Source organism: Strongylocentrotus purpuratus, unplaced genomic scaffold, assembly GCF_000002235.5.
Source record: "Strongylocentrotus purpuratus isolate Spur 01 unplaced genomic scaffold, Spur_5.0 spur5_scaffold_10, whole genome shotgun sequence".
In the NCBI taxonomy this organism is placed as follows: Eukaryota; Metazoa; Echinodermata; class Echinoidea; order Camarodonta; family Strongylocentrotidae; genus Strongylocentrotus; species Strongylocentrotus purpuratus.
Genome location: NW_022145595.1, coordinates 28,499,938 through 28,514,511, shown reverse-complemented (window position 1 = coordinate 28,514,511; position 14,574 = coordinate 28,499,938). Strand labels below are relative to the sequence as shown.

General features: G+C 39.6%; 1 protein-coding gene across 2 annotated transcripts in view; it reads right to left on the bottom strand.

Moving 5' to 3' along the window:
• The window catches only part of LOC594032 (steroid 17-alpha-hydroxylase/17,20 lyase), a 40,807-nt gene extending 26,233 nt beyond the window's left edge, over nt 1–14,574 (bottom strand). The window contains exons 1-5 of one of the 2 annotated variants that reach the window (XM_030979992.1): nt 14,470–14,574; nt 7,847–8,032; nt 6,779–6,952; nt 5,783–5,876; nt 566–724 (exon numbers count right to left, since the gene is read on the bottom strand). In XM_030979992.1, coding sequence (XP_030835852.1) covers nt 566–724; nt 5,783–5,876; nt 6,779–6,952; nt 7,847–8,015 — 596 coding nt within the window. In that variant the 5' untranslated portion in view covers nt 8,016–8,032; nt 14,470–14,574. Of the gene's footprint in view, nt 1–565; nt 725–5,782; nt 5,877–6,778; nt 6,953–7,846; nt 8,033–11,654; nt 11,824–14,469 lie in introns of those variants that run through there. The other variant, XM_030979993.1, reaches the window with a different exon arrangement.

Genomic DNA, 14,574 nt, shown 5'->3' with positions numbered 1-14,574 from the left:
CCCCCTTTCAGTACGCCAGTATCTCCTCTTTTCCTTTACCTTTCCTTCCTTCTCTCTTATTTGTTTTATGGGGGGGGGGGGGGGGGGTCAACAGCCTGGGAGGCAAAGCCCTTTCGGCCCCCCGATCTCCTTCTTCCCCCTTTTCTTTTCCTCTTCCTCTTCTTTCTTTCACTTTATCTCCTCTTTCCCTTTCGCTTCTTTTCCTTTTTTCTCTCTTTTTTTTTTTTTTTTTTTTTTTTTTTTTGCGGGGGGGGGGGGGGCCAAGGCCCGCTCGGCCCCCCCCCCTGGATCCGCGCCTGAATGGCTGATCCTGCTACTTCGTTGCGGAGGCATAACAAAGAATAGAGAGTTGCCCTGCATCACAGTCGCATAAATATTATTAAATTTAAATTTAAATAACTCAATTTTCTTACTGCCTATATAAAGTTTCTTTCCAATTCAACTCCATCTGTACTGCTGATTTGTATGCTTCATAACAAGCTGATGTTAAGATTTGCCTTTCGACTAAAAAACTACTAAATAAAAAACCTACCCACGAGTATCAAAACCGTTGGGTAGAACTCACCTTCGTCCAAAGCACATCTGTGCGAGAACATTGTACATGATTAGATTGAGGAGAAACTTGGGGTCTATTGGTTGTCCCTCCGTCATGGCCAACTTCTTTTCAACCTTGGGGTAGACGCTGGAGATGAGACCCTGAAGAGGCTTGCCTGTTGCAAAATGCCTGGGAGCAAGGAAGAAAGGAAGGAGGTGTCGTAGTCGAGTGGTTTAATTGAGCACTTGACTGTATAAACAGACAGTTTTCTGCATTTTGATATGTTTTATTGATTTCTTGATGCATATGTTGTTATTATTAAGTTCTTATTTAATGTACTTCCTCTATCAATGTGTTCTATTACATTCTTCTCACTTTGATTACTATGTATTTTAAATTTGTCTATAAATCGATAATAATGTCTCCCAATTTGGATAACTTTCAATCATCAATAATAATTTTCCATAATTTGGATAACTTCAAATCAAATCAACTCAAATTCATAATGTTATACAGTTTTGCTAACTTCCAATATTACCGTATCCACATGACTGTATAAACAGACAATTTTCTGCATTTATCATACATGCATAGTTTGAACAGCTCTTTTTCGAATCCTTCTTTAAAATAATCCTAACAGTATTTGATCTACATGTATATTACCGTTAGTTTTAGTTACACATTCATTTATAAATTATGTTGACCTTATCTTTATATTTTGTTTTATGTATGCACCAGCCAATGTGGAGAGCCTCTCGACAGAATTTTTTTAATTCTTTTAGGTGATCCTCAGGCATTGGCTGGTGCTAAATATCATTATGTTTACAGTATGTTCTATCATTTGTTAACCTTGTGATGTTTTGTATGTTATCATCTTGCCTGGAAATGAAATAAATAAATAAAAAAATAAATAAATAAAATGCAAAGGTCGTGTTAGGAATACTCCCAAAGGGAGTGGAGATAGTGCACACTGCATGTGTGCGAACGAATCTGATGACCGGGGTAATAATATCTGTTAAAGGTACTATGTCCCTTTTGCAGCCAACGTCAACTTCTGTAGAACTTTGCAGCAATTATGACTGTGTCACGTATTTCCTATCTGTGAAATTTAACGTTAGCAGTGTCCTAGTATTCAAATTATGCACGGAACCCGTTTAGTTTCTAGACTTCCCTGTCAGACACTATTGAGTGACTGACTAACATCTTTTTTAACACGTATCAAAGGAGAAGTCTACCCTATTCTCGCGCGATTAGTGGGGAAATGGCGGTCAATAAGGATCGCGCCAATCACTCGGCTTAACGTTTATAGTCGGCGAATAACAAAAATCATATAGGGTCCAGAACTAGACTACCAGTTGACTTGCTGATACCCCCACCACCCCCCTCCCCTAAAATTACAAATACATGAATGAAATAAGAATATATATGTAAAAGCGATCTTGGCCTTTGATCCATCAAAGTTTTGAAAATGGACTTAAACCCCTTTTGAACCACTTGATATTTTGGACGATATCATAAACAAATTTTAAAAAATTGGAATGCTCCGTTTCAATGATAAATTGGGCCCGCAATATATTCCATAGGTAAAAACTTTATGGTAAGGGTAACTGTTTCTGTTTCTGAAAGAAATAAAAATCAATATTCAACGCTCAAATGTTTGGGCAAGATTTGACTGCAGCCTGCACTGTTTGTTAATACCCACCACCCCGTCTCTGTCCATAAACACAGTCTACAGGAACAGTAACAGTTTCTCATTGAAACATGGACTAAAGTAACCTGTCTACGCAGTAGCAAACACTACATTCCTTGAATAGGACATTGCAAATAGAGGTCACAGACAGTACTCTTCATTAAAGACTAGGGGCCCACCTGTACTTTCTCATCGATCATGCAGTTATACCAGGAACTTGGAAGAAATCCGCCCCCCCCCCACTCAGTGTTATTTAGGGAACGCGTATGATTGCTCCCTGTTTTTGAAAGCACCCCCTATCTGAGGACTGCCAACATTTCCGAACCCCCCTTTCGCGGGCTTTTCGCGGGCTTTACCTGCCTTGCAGACCCCCCTATATTCGGAAAAAAATCTCGATGTACCCCCTAAATTCAGAATAATTTCTCAGGAGTCCAAAGAGATGAGAAAATAAAGAAAAAACACCCCCTTTTAAAGAAATCTCCAGGTGAAAAGTCAAATACACCCCCTTTTTTTTTTACAATTCTCGGGCCGGACTTTGTCGCACGAAAAGTCCCCCTTTACCGGAGATTTTGGTAACACGTATGCGGTCATTCCGACCCCGGAGTGGGGGGGGGGGAAGGAAGTGAGACCCAAGCAGGGTTCCACACATTAACTCCACACTATTTTGGGGGCATTGAACTTTTTACAGACTCTGTGTATGAACCAGGGCTCAAATTAATTTTTTGTCCACGGGGCTCTTCCCCCCTCCAAAAAAGAGCCCCCGTGAGCCTTCTCACGGGGGCTCTTTTAGTACTGACGGGGGCTCTTTTTTATACAAATATCCATTATATTGGAACCTATGATACTCCTCAATTTTTTGCAATTTCGTTATTATCATTTTAATCAGCGTTTTCCCTCTTACAAATTTACAAGCTACATAGCTGTTCTCTCGATTTTTTCCCGTTCTGCACATTATTTCCTCCTCATTATTCGGAGCAACTTTTACATTCTTTCTTTGCTGAGCCGCGTAGCGGCGAGGCGATTTTGTGTGTGTGCTATTTTGGACAGGCGCGGATCCACGGGTCGATTCTACCGGCCCGCCCCCCCCCCTAGCCTCCCAAACCGCTAAAAAAATAGGATAGTAACGTAAATTTTACCTTAAGAAATAAAATAAAAAACGCCCCCCCCCCCTGACCTGCCAGTGACACAAATGCGGCATCAAAATATTTGTGCTTCTCTGACCGTAATTAAATGCCTAAAACCCCTGAACCCCCCCCCCCCCCCCCACACCAATTTACGCTCGCTACCCTCTACCTGATCGTAAATATTTTAGCCCCCACTTTGATAAACGTTCCGCGGGGCCTGTGCATATAATATATACGCATACAACACTGATCTTTATGATGTCTTTAACGTGACATATTTTCTTCTCACCTTGCAAATGAGAAAGAAAACAAGGTCATTAAAAGGGATTAAGCGACAAATAATGATTGTGATTCAAATTGATGCGAATATTTGTTTGGATAAGAACTGCTATTCACCCGAATCTTCTTTGTAAAAACAACTTTTACAAATCGCAGCCATGCTTACTGAGTTGAGACGTTCCATTCAATGTAAAATTCTCATTAAAGAATACACTTCTCCTAATCTGAAAGTGATCTTACAACACAGTGGCAGATTTGCATGGCTGTGATTTGTAAAAGTCGTTTTTACAAAGAAGATTCTGGTGAAAAGCATTGCTTATTCAAAAAAAAATCCTTGCATCAATTTGAATCACAATGATTATTTGTCGCATGATCCTTTTATTAAATAACCTTGTTTTCTTTTTTGTTTGCAAGGGGAGAAGAAGCTATGTCACGTTAAGAAATCATAAAGATCAGTTGTATTATGCGCATATATTATGATATTATGATCATCGATCATGCAGTTATACCAGGAACTTGGAAGGAACCCGCCCCCCCCCCCCCCCCCCCCACTCAGTGTTATTTAGGGTACGCGTATGATTGTTCCCTGTTTTTGAAAGCACCCCCTATTATTCGGAGCAACTTTTACATTTTTTCTTTACTGAGCCGCGTAGCGGCGAGGCGATTTTGTGTGTGTGCTATTTTGGACAGGCGCGGATCCACGGGTCGATTCTACCGGCCCGCCCCCCCCCCCCCTAGCCTCCCAAACCGCTAAAAAAATAGGATAGTAACGTAAATTTTACCTTAAGAAATAAAATAAAAAACGCCCCCCCCTGACCTGCCAGTGACACAAATGCGGCATCAAAATATTTGTGCTTCTCTGACCGTAATTAAATGCCTAAAACCCCTGAACCCCCCCCCCCCCCACACCAATTTACGCTCGCTACCCTCTACCTGATCGTAAATATTTTAGCCCCCACTTTGATAAACGTTCCGCGGGGCCTGTGCATATAATATATACGCATACAACACTGATCTTTATGATGTCTTTAACGTGACATATTTTCTTCTCACCTTGCAAATGAGAAAGAAAACAAGGTCATTAAAAGGGATTAAGCGACAAATAATGATTGTGATTCAAATTGATGCGAATATTTGTTTGGATAAGCACTGCTATTCACCCGAATCTTCTTTGTAAAAACAACTTTTACAAATCGCAGCCATGCTTACTGAGTTGAGACGTTCCATTCAATGTAAAATTCTCATTGAAGAATACACTTCTCCTAATCTGAAAGTGATCTTACAACACAGTGGCAGATTTGCATGGCTGTGATTTGTAAAAGTCGTTTTTACAAAGAAGATTCTGGTGAAAAGCATTGCTTATTCAAAAAAAAATCCTTGCATCAATTTGAATCACAATGATTATTTGTCGCATGATCCTTTTATTAAATAACCTTGTTTTCTTTTTTGTTTGCAAGGGGAGAAGAAGCTATGTCACGTTAAGAAATCATAAAGATCAGTTGTATTATGCGTATATATTATGATACCAGAACAAATGTTGATTATCAGAATGTCATTTTGGAATACCTCTATACAAATACCACATTGTCTTTAGCCCGTATCAGTATTAGTATGATCCAATATAAAGCTATTATTCTTTATTCAGTTCAGTATAATGCTCTTCACTCGCTGGTATGAACCCAACGTAAAAACGCAAAAATGCAAAATGTTGCCGGATCCAGACTTAGATTCGGACGCCCATTCATCACTGGCGCCTGTGATTCAATTCCCCGCTTCCCCGCTGAATACATGGCAATGATCATGATAATGATAAACACCCCGTATGTACACTGTATACAAAGACCGCTAATGGGAGACAAGCAAAGTGGTTTTTAAGGGCAGGTGGTCTTTATATTTAGGTTCTGTTGGTTTGTGTTTCATTGAGAAGCCAGTTACAAGAGAAACAAACACATGTGGCCTTTATACAGCCCGGGTAATAAATAACATGATTGCAGTGCGCTGAGGGAGAATATTATTAATACTGATGGAGTAATCTTGGGTAAATAAGACATATTATTATTATTATTATTATTATTATTACTATTATCAAAGGCAGGTAGTCTTTCTACACAGGTGGTCGCTTGAGCAGGTCTGACTATATTAGCTCAGTTTTACCTGAGAGCTGAGTGAGCCAACCTGCGATGAAGTTTCCAGGTCTCATTGTAAGGGCTAAAAGCAATATCCTTGAATCCTTCCGTGAGGAGTTCCACTGAAAATTGAAATACATGAAAACACGATATCAGCAAGAATATACACCTACTTAATTATGTTTGCGTACATCCTTTTTCAATACATTCATTTTAACCCCTACTGTAAAGATCGACAGTGGCCGGCATTTATGATGCCCTTTAGGTCAACCAAATTTGATTAGCATTAATATATTGCTGGCCAAGAGAAAACAATAAAATACAAGGATTATTTTCTTAATAAAGTTTTCTTAATTTTAAGCATGCAATACTATGGTGACTGCATGCCCCAACACCTCAAATGTCAATTCCTTCTCTCTAACTTTCTCTCTCCCACATATTGCTTTGTCTTTCTCCGACTCTGCATATCTTTGCTGCATATAACCTCTCTGCTCTTTCATCTGCTATCTGAATTTGCAAAGATAATTTCAGTATCTAAACATATATAACTATAAAAAAAAACATGATTATGCAACAAACGCAAAGCAACATTGTTATAATTGAGTAAAGTAGAAGAAGCAAAGGAGAGAAGGCAGGAAAAGCTAGAAAGGTAGTCGACTTGGATGGGGCTTGGATTACTACCTCAGTCATAGCATCAGAATAATGTTGATATTATACATACAGCACTCCGTCCTGGTGGTCCCTTATCATTACATCAGTCAAATCATAAAATATTATGTTGATTATTATAATTATCCCAGTTATAGCATAAAGTATTACTTGATATCATATAGCAATTCTGTAACTGTCTGGTGCTCCGACATTATTACCTCAGTCATAGTTAAAATAGTATGTTGATATCCAACAACTATTATCCCTGTCACGGCATAAAATATTATGTTCACAACTTAAACAACCATTATTCTATATAATCATAGCATAAATTATTATGTTGATATTTGATTACTAAACCCTATCCACTTACTAGAGAAGAAATCTGGACGACCAGCAAAGTCCACGCTCTGTTTGAGGACGGCTTCCTTGATCAATGCTTGACGGTTGAGAACTACCATCCATCTCTGCCCCGCCTTGAAGCCAAAGACATCACCGTACTTCTTGGCCCATTCCCCAAAGACAACCTCAGGAGAATCATTCATACCTGAAAACCAAAGGAGCATAACAAACATGAAAGATTTAACTAACATTAAAATGTATCAAGATGAGATATCAAGAGGAGAAGCTGTATAAAACCTCTAACAATGACAGTAACAGCCAAAATAAGAAAGCACAAAATTTAGTCTAGATGTAGATCTGAAGTTCAATGGCAATATGAAAATCTAGTACCAAACTGTTTTTGAATACTTTCTTGTGAAATGGAGCTCTCTTTTGGATTTTGGATTATAGCTTCTAATAAGATTCTTCACAGACATTTGCATGCAGTGGCTTAATGAGCAAAAACGTGCCTTTTTTCCCCTTTTTTTTTCTGGGGGGGGGGGGGGGGGGTGACAAAAAAAAACCCGCATCAACCCACTCTTACATGAAAGCACCGCTGCACGTTTTTCAAAGTAGGGTCAAGGGGCAAAGCCCCGGCGGGTGTCAAGGGGCAGAGCCCCCGAAGCTCAGGTGGTATGGGCATCAGTGACGGATCCAGGAATTTCTTACGGGGGGGGGCACAAAATGGCATGGGTTGAAATATATATAATACGATGAAGCGACAGAGGAAGGCTTTAGCGGCGAGGGAGCGGAGCGACCAAGCGGGGGTGGGTATGGCAGGGGGTTATGACCCCCTCCCAGAATAGGAAGCTTTTACAATTTTAGAACCACATTAGACGCATTTTCAGGCACTTCCTGGAGTAATATGACGTAAAATTTCTTTCTCCTACCCCCTCCAAGAATAGGGATTTTTTGCAATTTGAGAACCACATTTGGCGCATTAATGTTGAAGTTTGTGCAGCTGAATGGCTCTCGATCCACTCTGTGTATTTTTCTGCGATTTTGTTGGAATATCACTAGAAGTGGGTGCCTGGTAAATTAGGATCTACATTTGACTTACTGTAGATGCTGCCAACGATAGGCAGGCCTCTTGGACCAGGAGGAAATCGCTTTGGCCTCACGATGGTCCAGAGGGCCAGCGTAGCAGTTACCACTCCAAGGGTTGCTGTAATGGTCAGGGCATTAATCTGACCCAAGCCAGACTCTCCAGCTCCAAGCAGATCAATCATGATGGATTTTAATCAAGCTATAAACAAATAGCAAAAAGAAGTTTCCATGGATTTGCATGTATATATGGTTCCTGCCGGTACATCATTAAAAATTGATTTAAATGGTAGAATACTTTAATGTCTATACGATAGCTCACTTGTACTGGACTTTTCTCAAAGCCAAAGTTATATCCTTGTAGGCTCGAACATTGGATAAGTGTGAAAAGCCAAAAGCAACCTGCCTGCAAATATAGAGCAAACGAAAAACAACTGAATCTTTCAAAAGGATTATAAGGTGGAACAAGCAAAGTGACCTTCCCCGACTCCTCCCGTAAGCACACTAAAGACATGTACTATCTTTTTCATGTGACAATGCAATGCCAGACGTATACAGTGACCGGGAATCAAAGGCCAACGCCTAAATTCCGTACTAGATGATGATTGATTGATTGATTGATTTTATTCACCAAGTCTCCAACATACAACAATATAAAAGAATAACAGATCGAATTAAGTCAGCTTGAACAGGATAACACACGAAAGCTCGAGTCAGAGCTTATTTCCAGTGGGGTCCCCTACAAAATTATTAAGTTAAAGTCGTATTATCTACAGAAAATTAAAAAAAACTTATTAAAGATAATAATGATGATAGTAATAATAATGAAATTTAAATAATAATGATATAAATAATAAGTACAAGAAGCATAGGAAGATAAAAAAAGAAGAAGAAGAAAATGCAGAAAAAAAGGAAGAAAAAAAAAAGAAGGAGAAGAAGAAAGAGGAGGAGAAGGAGGAGGAAGAAGATGAATATAATGATGAATATGTTGAATTTCTAAAACGTACGAAAACATAAGTATATACAAAATTAAAAAGTATGAACCTGGCAGAGAAAAGAAAAGTATTCTGTATTAAGGCTATATCAATGTCATTCGAATATCTCTTCTGATTCCTTTAATTATCCCCTCGCCGACGAAGTCGGAAAGGATAACGATAACGATAAGGATAAGGAAAAGGCGCTATATCGAATATCTTTTGGATGGATGGATGGATATTAACGCTGCCGCCCGTCCGTCACAAATCTGGTTTCCGTTCAATAACTTTAGTAATGTTAGATAAATGTTAATAAAATTTGATATGAAGGTACATGGTATCAAAACACAGCCTAAGTTCGATTTCAGAATAAGTAGGTCAAAGGCAGGGGGTGCCCGGCAGGACCACCCCCTGGCAAAAATGGCCCCACAAAAGTTTGACAAAAATATGGTAACCACAAAAATGTACCTTTTTCTTTCTTTTTTCTGCTCAAAGGGGGGGGGGGGGGAGGGGGTGTTGAGTAACTCATTCCCCCCCCCCCTTTTGTTTTAAATATATATTTTTAGTGCTCACTCACACCTTTTCTTTCGTAAATGTACCAAAGAGTAGGGCAGGAGAGACACTGCAGTAGTCATGTACACACAAAAAACAATACAAAAAGCACCTGTAAAAAAGAATGCACATTATTATACCATTGACCTAATTCGAATGGACGTTCGTCGTTTTGTTAAAGAATTCATTGTGATTGTCTCCGTCAATGTCGTTTTAATAACATTCCGTACATGTTTCTTCACTTTGATCTCTTGAGGTCTGCCACCAATAATGCTACGTTTACACTATGTTCCCGGTCGCCACGGCAACCCCGTTTCGGTCCAACGTGGACGAAACGGGATTGACGTGACACAACGAGGGGGCCCGTATGGGCGAACGTGACAGGCCGTGATTGCCGTGGATACTGTGTCATAATTTTCAACTGTCAATATATTTGCCACGGCAGTCACGGTGCGGATCAGAAACCTAGAAGGCCGTAGTAAAACGGGGTGAACGGAACACAACGTGACAGTCCTTAATAGGCCGTAACAAAACTTGGAGATGGTCCGTAGTGGGACTGGAAGCCCGCACATTCCCCGGCATCTTACGGTCTTTTCAAGTTTTGTTACGTTCTGCCACGTTTAGTGCACGTTTTGTCACGGTTGCTTCACGGTTGCTGCGCATTTTGTCCCGTCTAGCCACGTTTTGCCAAGGTTTGCCCCGGTTCTCACGGCAGGCCAGGGTATATGGTAGCCTTTTTGTCGCGTTTAATCACGGCGCATCCCGGCGTCTGACGGTTTACAGGCGCGGCGCGTTGCGTTCTGACACGGCGCACACGGTCGGGAGGTAGTAAGACGGGCGCGACAGCAGCTTCATTCGAGTCTGAGCAATCGACGACACATTACTGCATCTACAATACGAAGAAAGAAGGCCAAGCTATGCCACCGAAGAAGCCAAGACGTTCGAAGGCCCTCCGTCCTGAACCACCACCGCCACCACCACCAGTGGTAGAGGAGCAGGAACAGCCTGAAGATCCTCGCCGTTCACTCCTGCCAAATAAAGAAGAGCATGCTGCTGCTGCTGACCCGGTCCCTGAACTGGAACCTGAACCTGAGGCTGGGGAGGCTGAGGAAGACGCACCAGCTAGGAGGAGGGCAGCCCCCAGGGTCGTCACCACCTTTACGGAGGATGAGAAGGAGCTCATCATTGACTTCCTCCAGCAGCATCCTACGCTGTACGTTATTGTTTGGGAGGCCTTCTTTTTATACCGTGGGCACAACCGTACTCCAAAGCTGCCCGGCATCCACGATTCATCCGTAGAAAGCCTTGACAGAACGTGAGGGACCCCATCAGAACATGACGGGCCGCGAGGGAACGTACTGACATCCGTGGTAGACCGGGGCCTAACCGTAGTGCGCCTTGGAGCCTCCGGGACTCAGCAGCCCGTTTCCCCGCACGTCCCGTCACGGATACCGTGAAAGACCGTGAGAAAACTTGATAAGACCTAACAAAACTTGAACACAGAGAAAAATATTGCCAAAATCTCACGGCGCACTAGGTTTCGGGCAAACGGGGCTGCCGTGGCCGCCGGGAACATAGTGTAAACGTAGCATAAGCCGGGACAGAATCAAGATAGTGATTTTAAACATGTTAATATGAATGCGCAGAAGATAATAAATCGCTTAAATCATTGGAAATCAATGTGCAGCTGTGGTTAATAATCGGAAATTGTTGTTCCATGTACTATGTTTTATTTTTGAAAAACATGTTGGTATTACCAGATAGGTTATATTTGGATTGTTTGTGATTTAAAATCCCGTTTCCCCCAATTTCCTCATAATATTCCAGAATTACAACGCACATAGCTCATAAAGATCATGGCCTTCTAATTGTTTGTTGAGGTCATTGGTGCGAATCAGTAATAATAAATTTCATATCACCAAAATCGTCTGCTTTTCCACTTTGCTGCTCCTCATTGGTAATGTTTTTTTAAATTTAAGACACACTCTTACAGAGCACACCCTTCAAACAAAACCCAAGAGAGGGAAACTGCTCCTTTATCAATGACGCAGTCGTTATTGTTAAAACAGCTGAATGTTCTCATTAAGATGCACATAATGAGAAGGCGGCGGATCTCGTTGGATCAAAGAAAGAATCACGTCGAATGTCCATCCGTAGTAGGTCCATGATTAGGGACTTTTAGCACGAATTTGCACGAAGACAATGTGAATTGCTACGGTCGACGTCATTTTAATGCACTGCCTTGAATGGACGTCACAGGTATCAGTCCACGCAAATCTAAAAGTCCCTTATACCCACCCTGACGACGTACGCACAAGTTTAACCAGCAAGGACGAAGAAGAAGAAGAAATTTGTTTTTATCTGTCGTTTCCTCTTAGAAGAATGGCGGAACTTGATTAGTGATACTGTATTATAAAATGTCACAATGGACACGTCACTAGGCGATAACAAGTCTTTGTCTGTCTGATAACAACAGTGCTGTGTTTATACTGTGTCTGTGTCTAAAACTTTGAGAGTACTTTATAAATAATGATGACATATCGTTTGTTTACATATGACTTTATTAGTTGATTACGTCAAAGCATTTCCCAAGTATGGGACGCCACGTTATAAATTAATATTCGACGAATCCTGGGGGGGGGGGGGCGGAGCGCTGGATTCCCTCAAATTCCACTGGACAGATTTTGTATATAATTTCAGTTTAAATACCATGCGATTATGTATGTCTCCGTTTGTTATTTTGACTCTTTGATTACTTTCATAGCTTGATATAATTGGATGTATTTTTAATACCTATTGAAAAAATAAGTTTTCATTATTGTTTAATGTTTATGATAATTGAATGTGAATGTGGAATATGAAAAATAGTAATCTGAAAATAAGTAATAATGATAATAATACATAATAATGATAAATAATTGATTATGGTGATGATGAAGGAGAAGAAGGAAAAGAAGAAGAAAGCGAAGTTTCTGATCACTACGCAATTAGATACCTCTTTCTCTCTCTCTCTCTCTCTCTCTCTTTCTCTTTTTCCCCTCTCTCTCTCTCTACCATGGGCATAAATCTGTAATTGATACCTATTGTTCAGGGGGGATGATCTATTCATTCATCCCCCCTGAACAATAGGTATTACGTAAGGATTGACGCTCATGCGCTCTACTGTTTTTTCCTCTCTTCCTCCATCTCCCTCTGCCAGTTTCTGTTTCAGTTTCAGTTTCAGTTTAATTTTTCATTTCCAACAGAACAGTAATTATGACAAGAAATCAGAAATACAATTCAACATTCAATGATATAATACATTTGACATGGTTTAAAGTTGTGAAATAGAAAGTATACATAATTATCCGGTATAATTAAAAAAAAAAAAAAAAATTATAAAGATAAACCTGTCTAACCTCCCCCTATATTTCTTTCTTTCTGTCCATCCGCGTCCCTTCTCTCTACATCCTTGTAATACAGGGTATATATATATATATATATATATAAAAGTGCGAGAATTCTAAACTCTGACAGAACAACGGGTGTTCCATAATATGTAGGCGTGAAGAAAATGGTCTATGATTGAGTGATATTAAGTTTGTATGCCATGTATGCCATGTATATTTGTTCATACAATGTATTTGCTTTTGTATGTGTTTGCACTTCAGAACCTGAAGAAGGCCTCACAAACCGAAAGCTCGTAATACAATAGTAAAGTACAGCTACGTTCCTAGACCATTTTCTTCACGCCTACACCCCCCCCCCCCCTCGATCCCTGTATCTTTACTCTTTCCTCCGTCCCACTCTATATTCCTCTCTCGTTCCTTCCATTCTTATTTTGCCGTTTTTTTTACTATGTAATATCTCAAATATATTTTTTCTGTATATTTCCATATATTATTCTTCTTTATCTTTCTACCCAACAAACATCAAAAAGGAGCCAAACAGAGTATACGTCTTGCGTTTAAATCCGTACAACTTTGATATCTCTGCACATATTTCAGACGAGAATTTGCTCTTTTTTTACAAATGATTCTACTAATTAGATGAAAATAAAATTGCGCTAGCAAACTCAATGCCTAACTACTTCACATATTACTTTCTCTTGATTACTTGATTATTGAGTGTCACTTTGAATTCAAATGACTTTTTAGAACTGCTTTTAGTACAAAACAAAATACTTTCTGTTTCTCCTCAAGTGCATGTAAAGAAAGCTTATCATCGGTCATTCAATCGAAATACATAGACAGCTGTTCACTAAACTTATCCTCAAGATATTTTGGATTCGGATTGGAATAGAGTAGTACGCTGTCAACTGCGTACAATAATAGTTTAAAGTCTTTTATACAAATACACATATCATTGATATAACTTGTAAATCAAATTGGGTCTATTATGCTTACCTGAGGAACACCGCATGTTATATACATTAGTTTGGAACGAATATCATGAATGACCACTACTTGTGTCGATCATGGACAAGTAAGATATGAACTAATCCCTGTTAAAACCCATTATTTGTAACTTTTTCAATGAGACGCCATGATTAACTGTATCAAAAGCTATTTGCAGATCAAGGAGCACCAAACCAACAAAGCGCCCGTGGGAAGTTTGTGTCCTCAAACAAGCAGTCAAATGAATTAGACATGTTTCAGTCGAATAGTCGTGTCAAAAACCAGATTGAAATTCATAAATTATATCATTTTCTTTGAAGTATTTTTCAATTTGAACAAAGACCGATTTTTCTATAATTTTTAAAGCTACGCTTAAAACACGAATAGATCTATAATTGCTAACATCAGTTTTATCTTTCTTTTTAAAAAGTGAAGTCACTGTTGCTTATTTTCAGATCCTCTGGAAAAATACACGTCAAGATAGAAAGGTTCATTAATAAACTTAAATGCTTATATAAAACCTTCGCACCATCTTTCAGAAATTTAGCTGGAATCATGTTAACCCAGTACTTTTTGATACATTTCAGATGACAGATCACAGCAAAGCAAATTGCAGTAGTCATGTAAACAAAAGCAGCACCTGTAAAAAAAAAAATTATGAACATTATTATACGTACCCTGACGAAGTATGTACAAGTTTAACCAGTAATGAGGAAAAGAAGAACATTTGTTTTTACCTTTGGTTTCCTCTTAGAAGAATGGCAGAAACTTGATTAAAGATGTGTAATGATTGGCGTAAGAGTGCAGGGGCAGCTGCTCAACAACCTAAGATTTGCTGACGT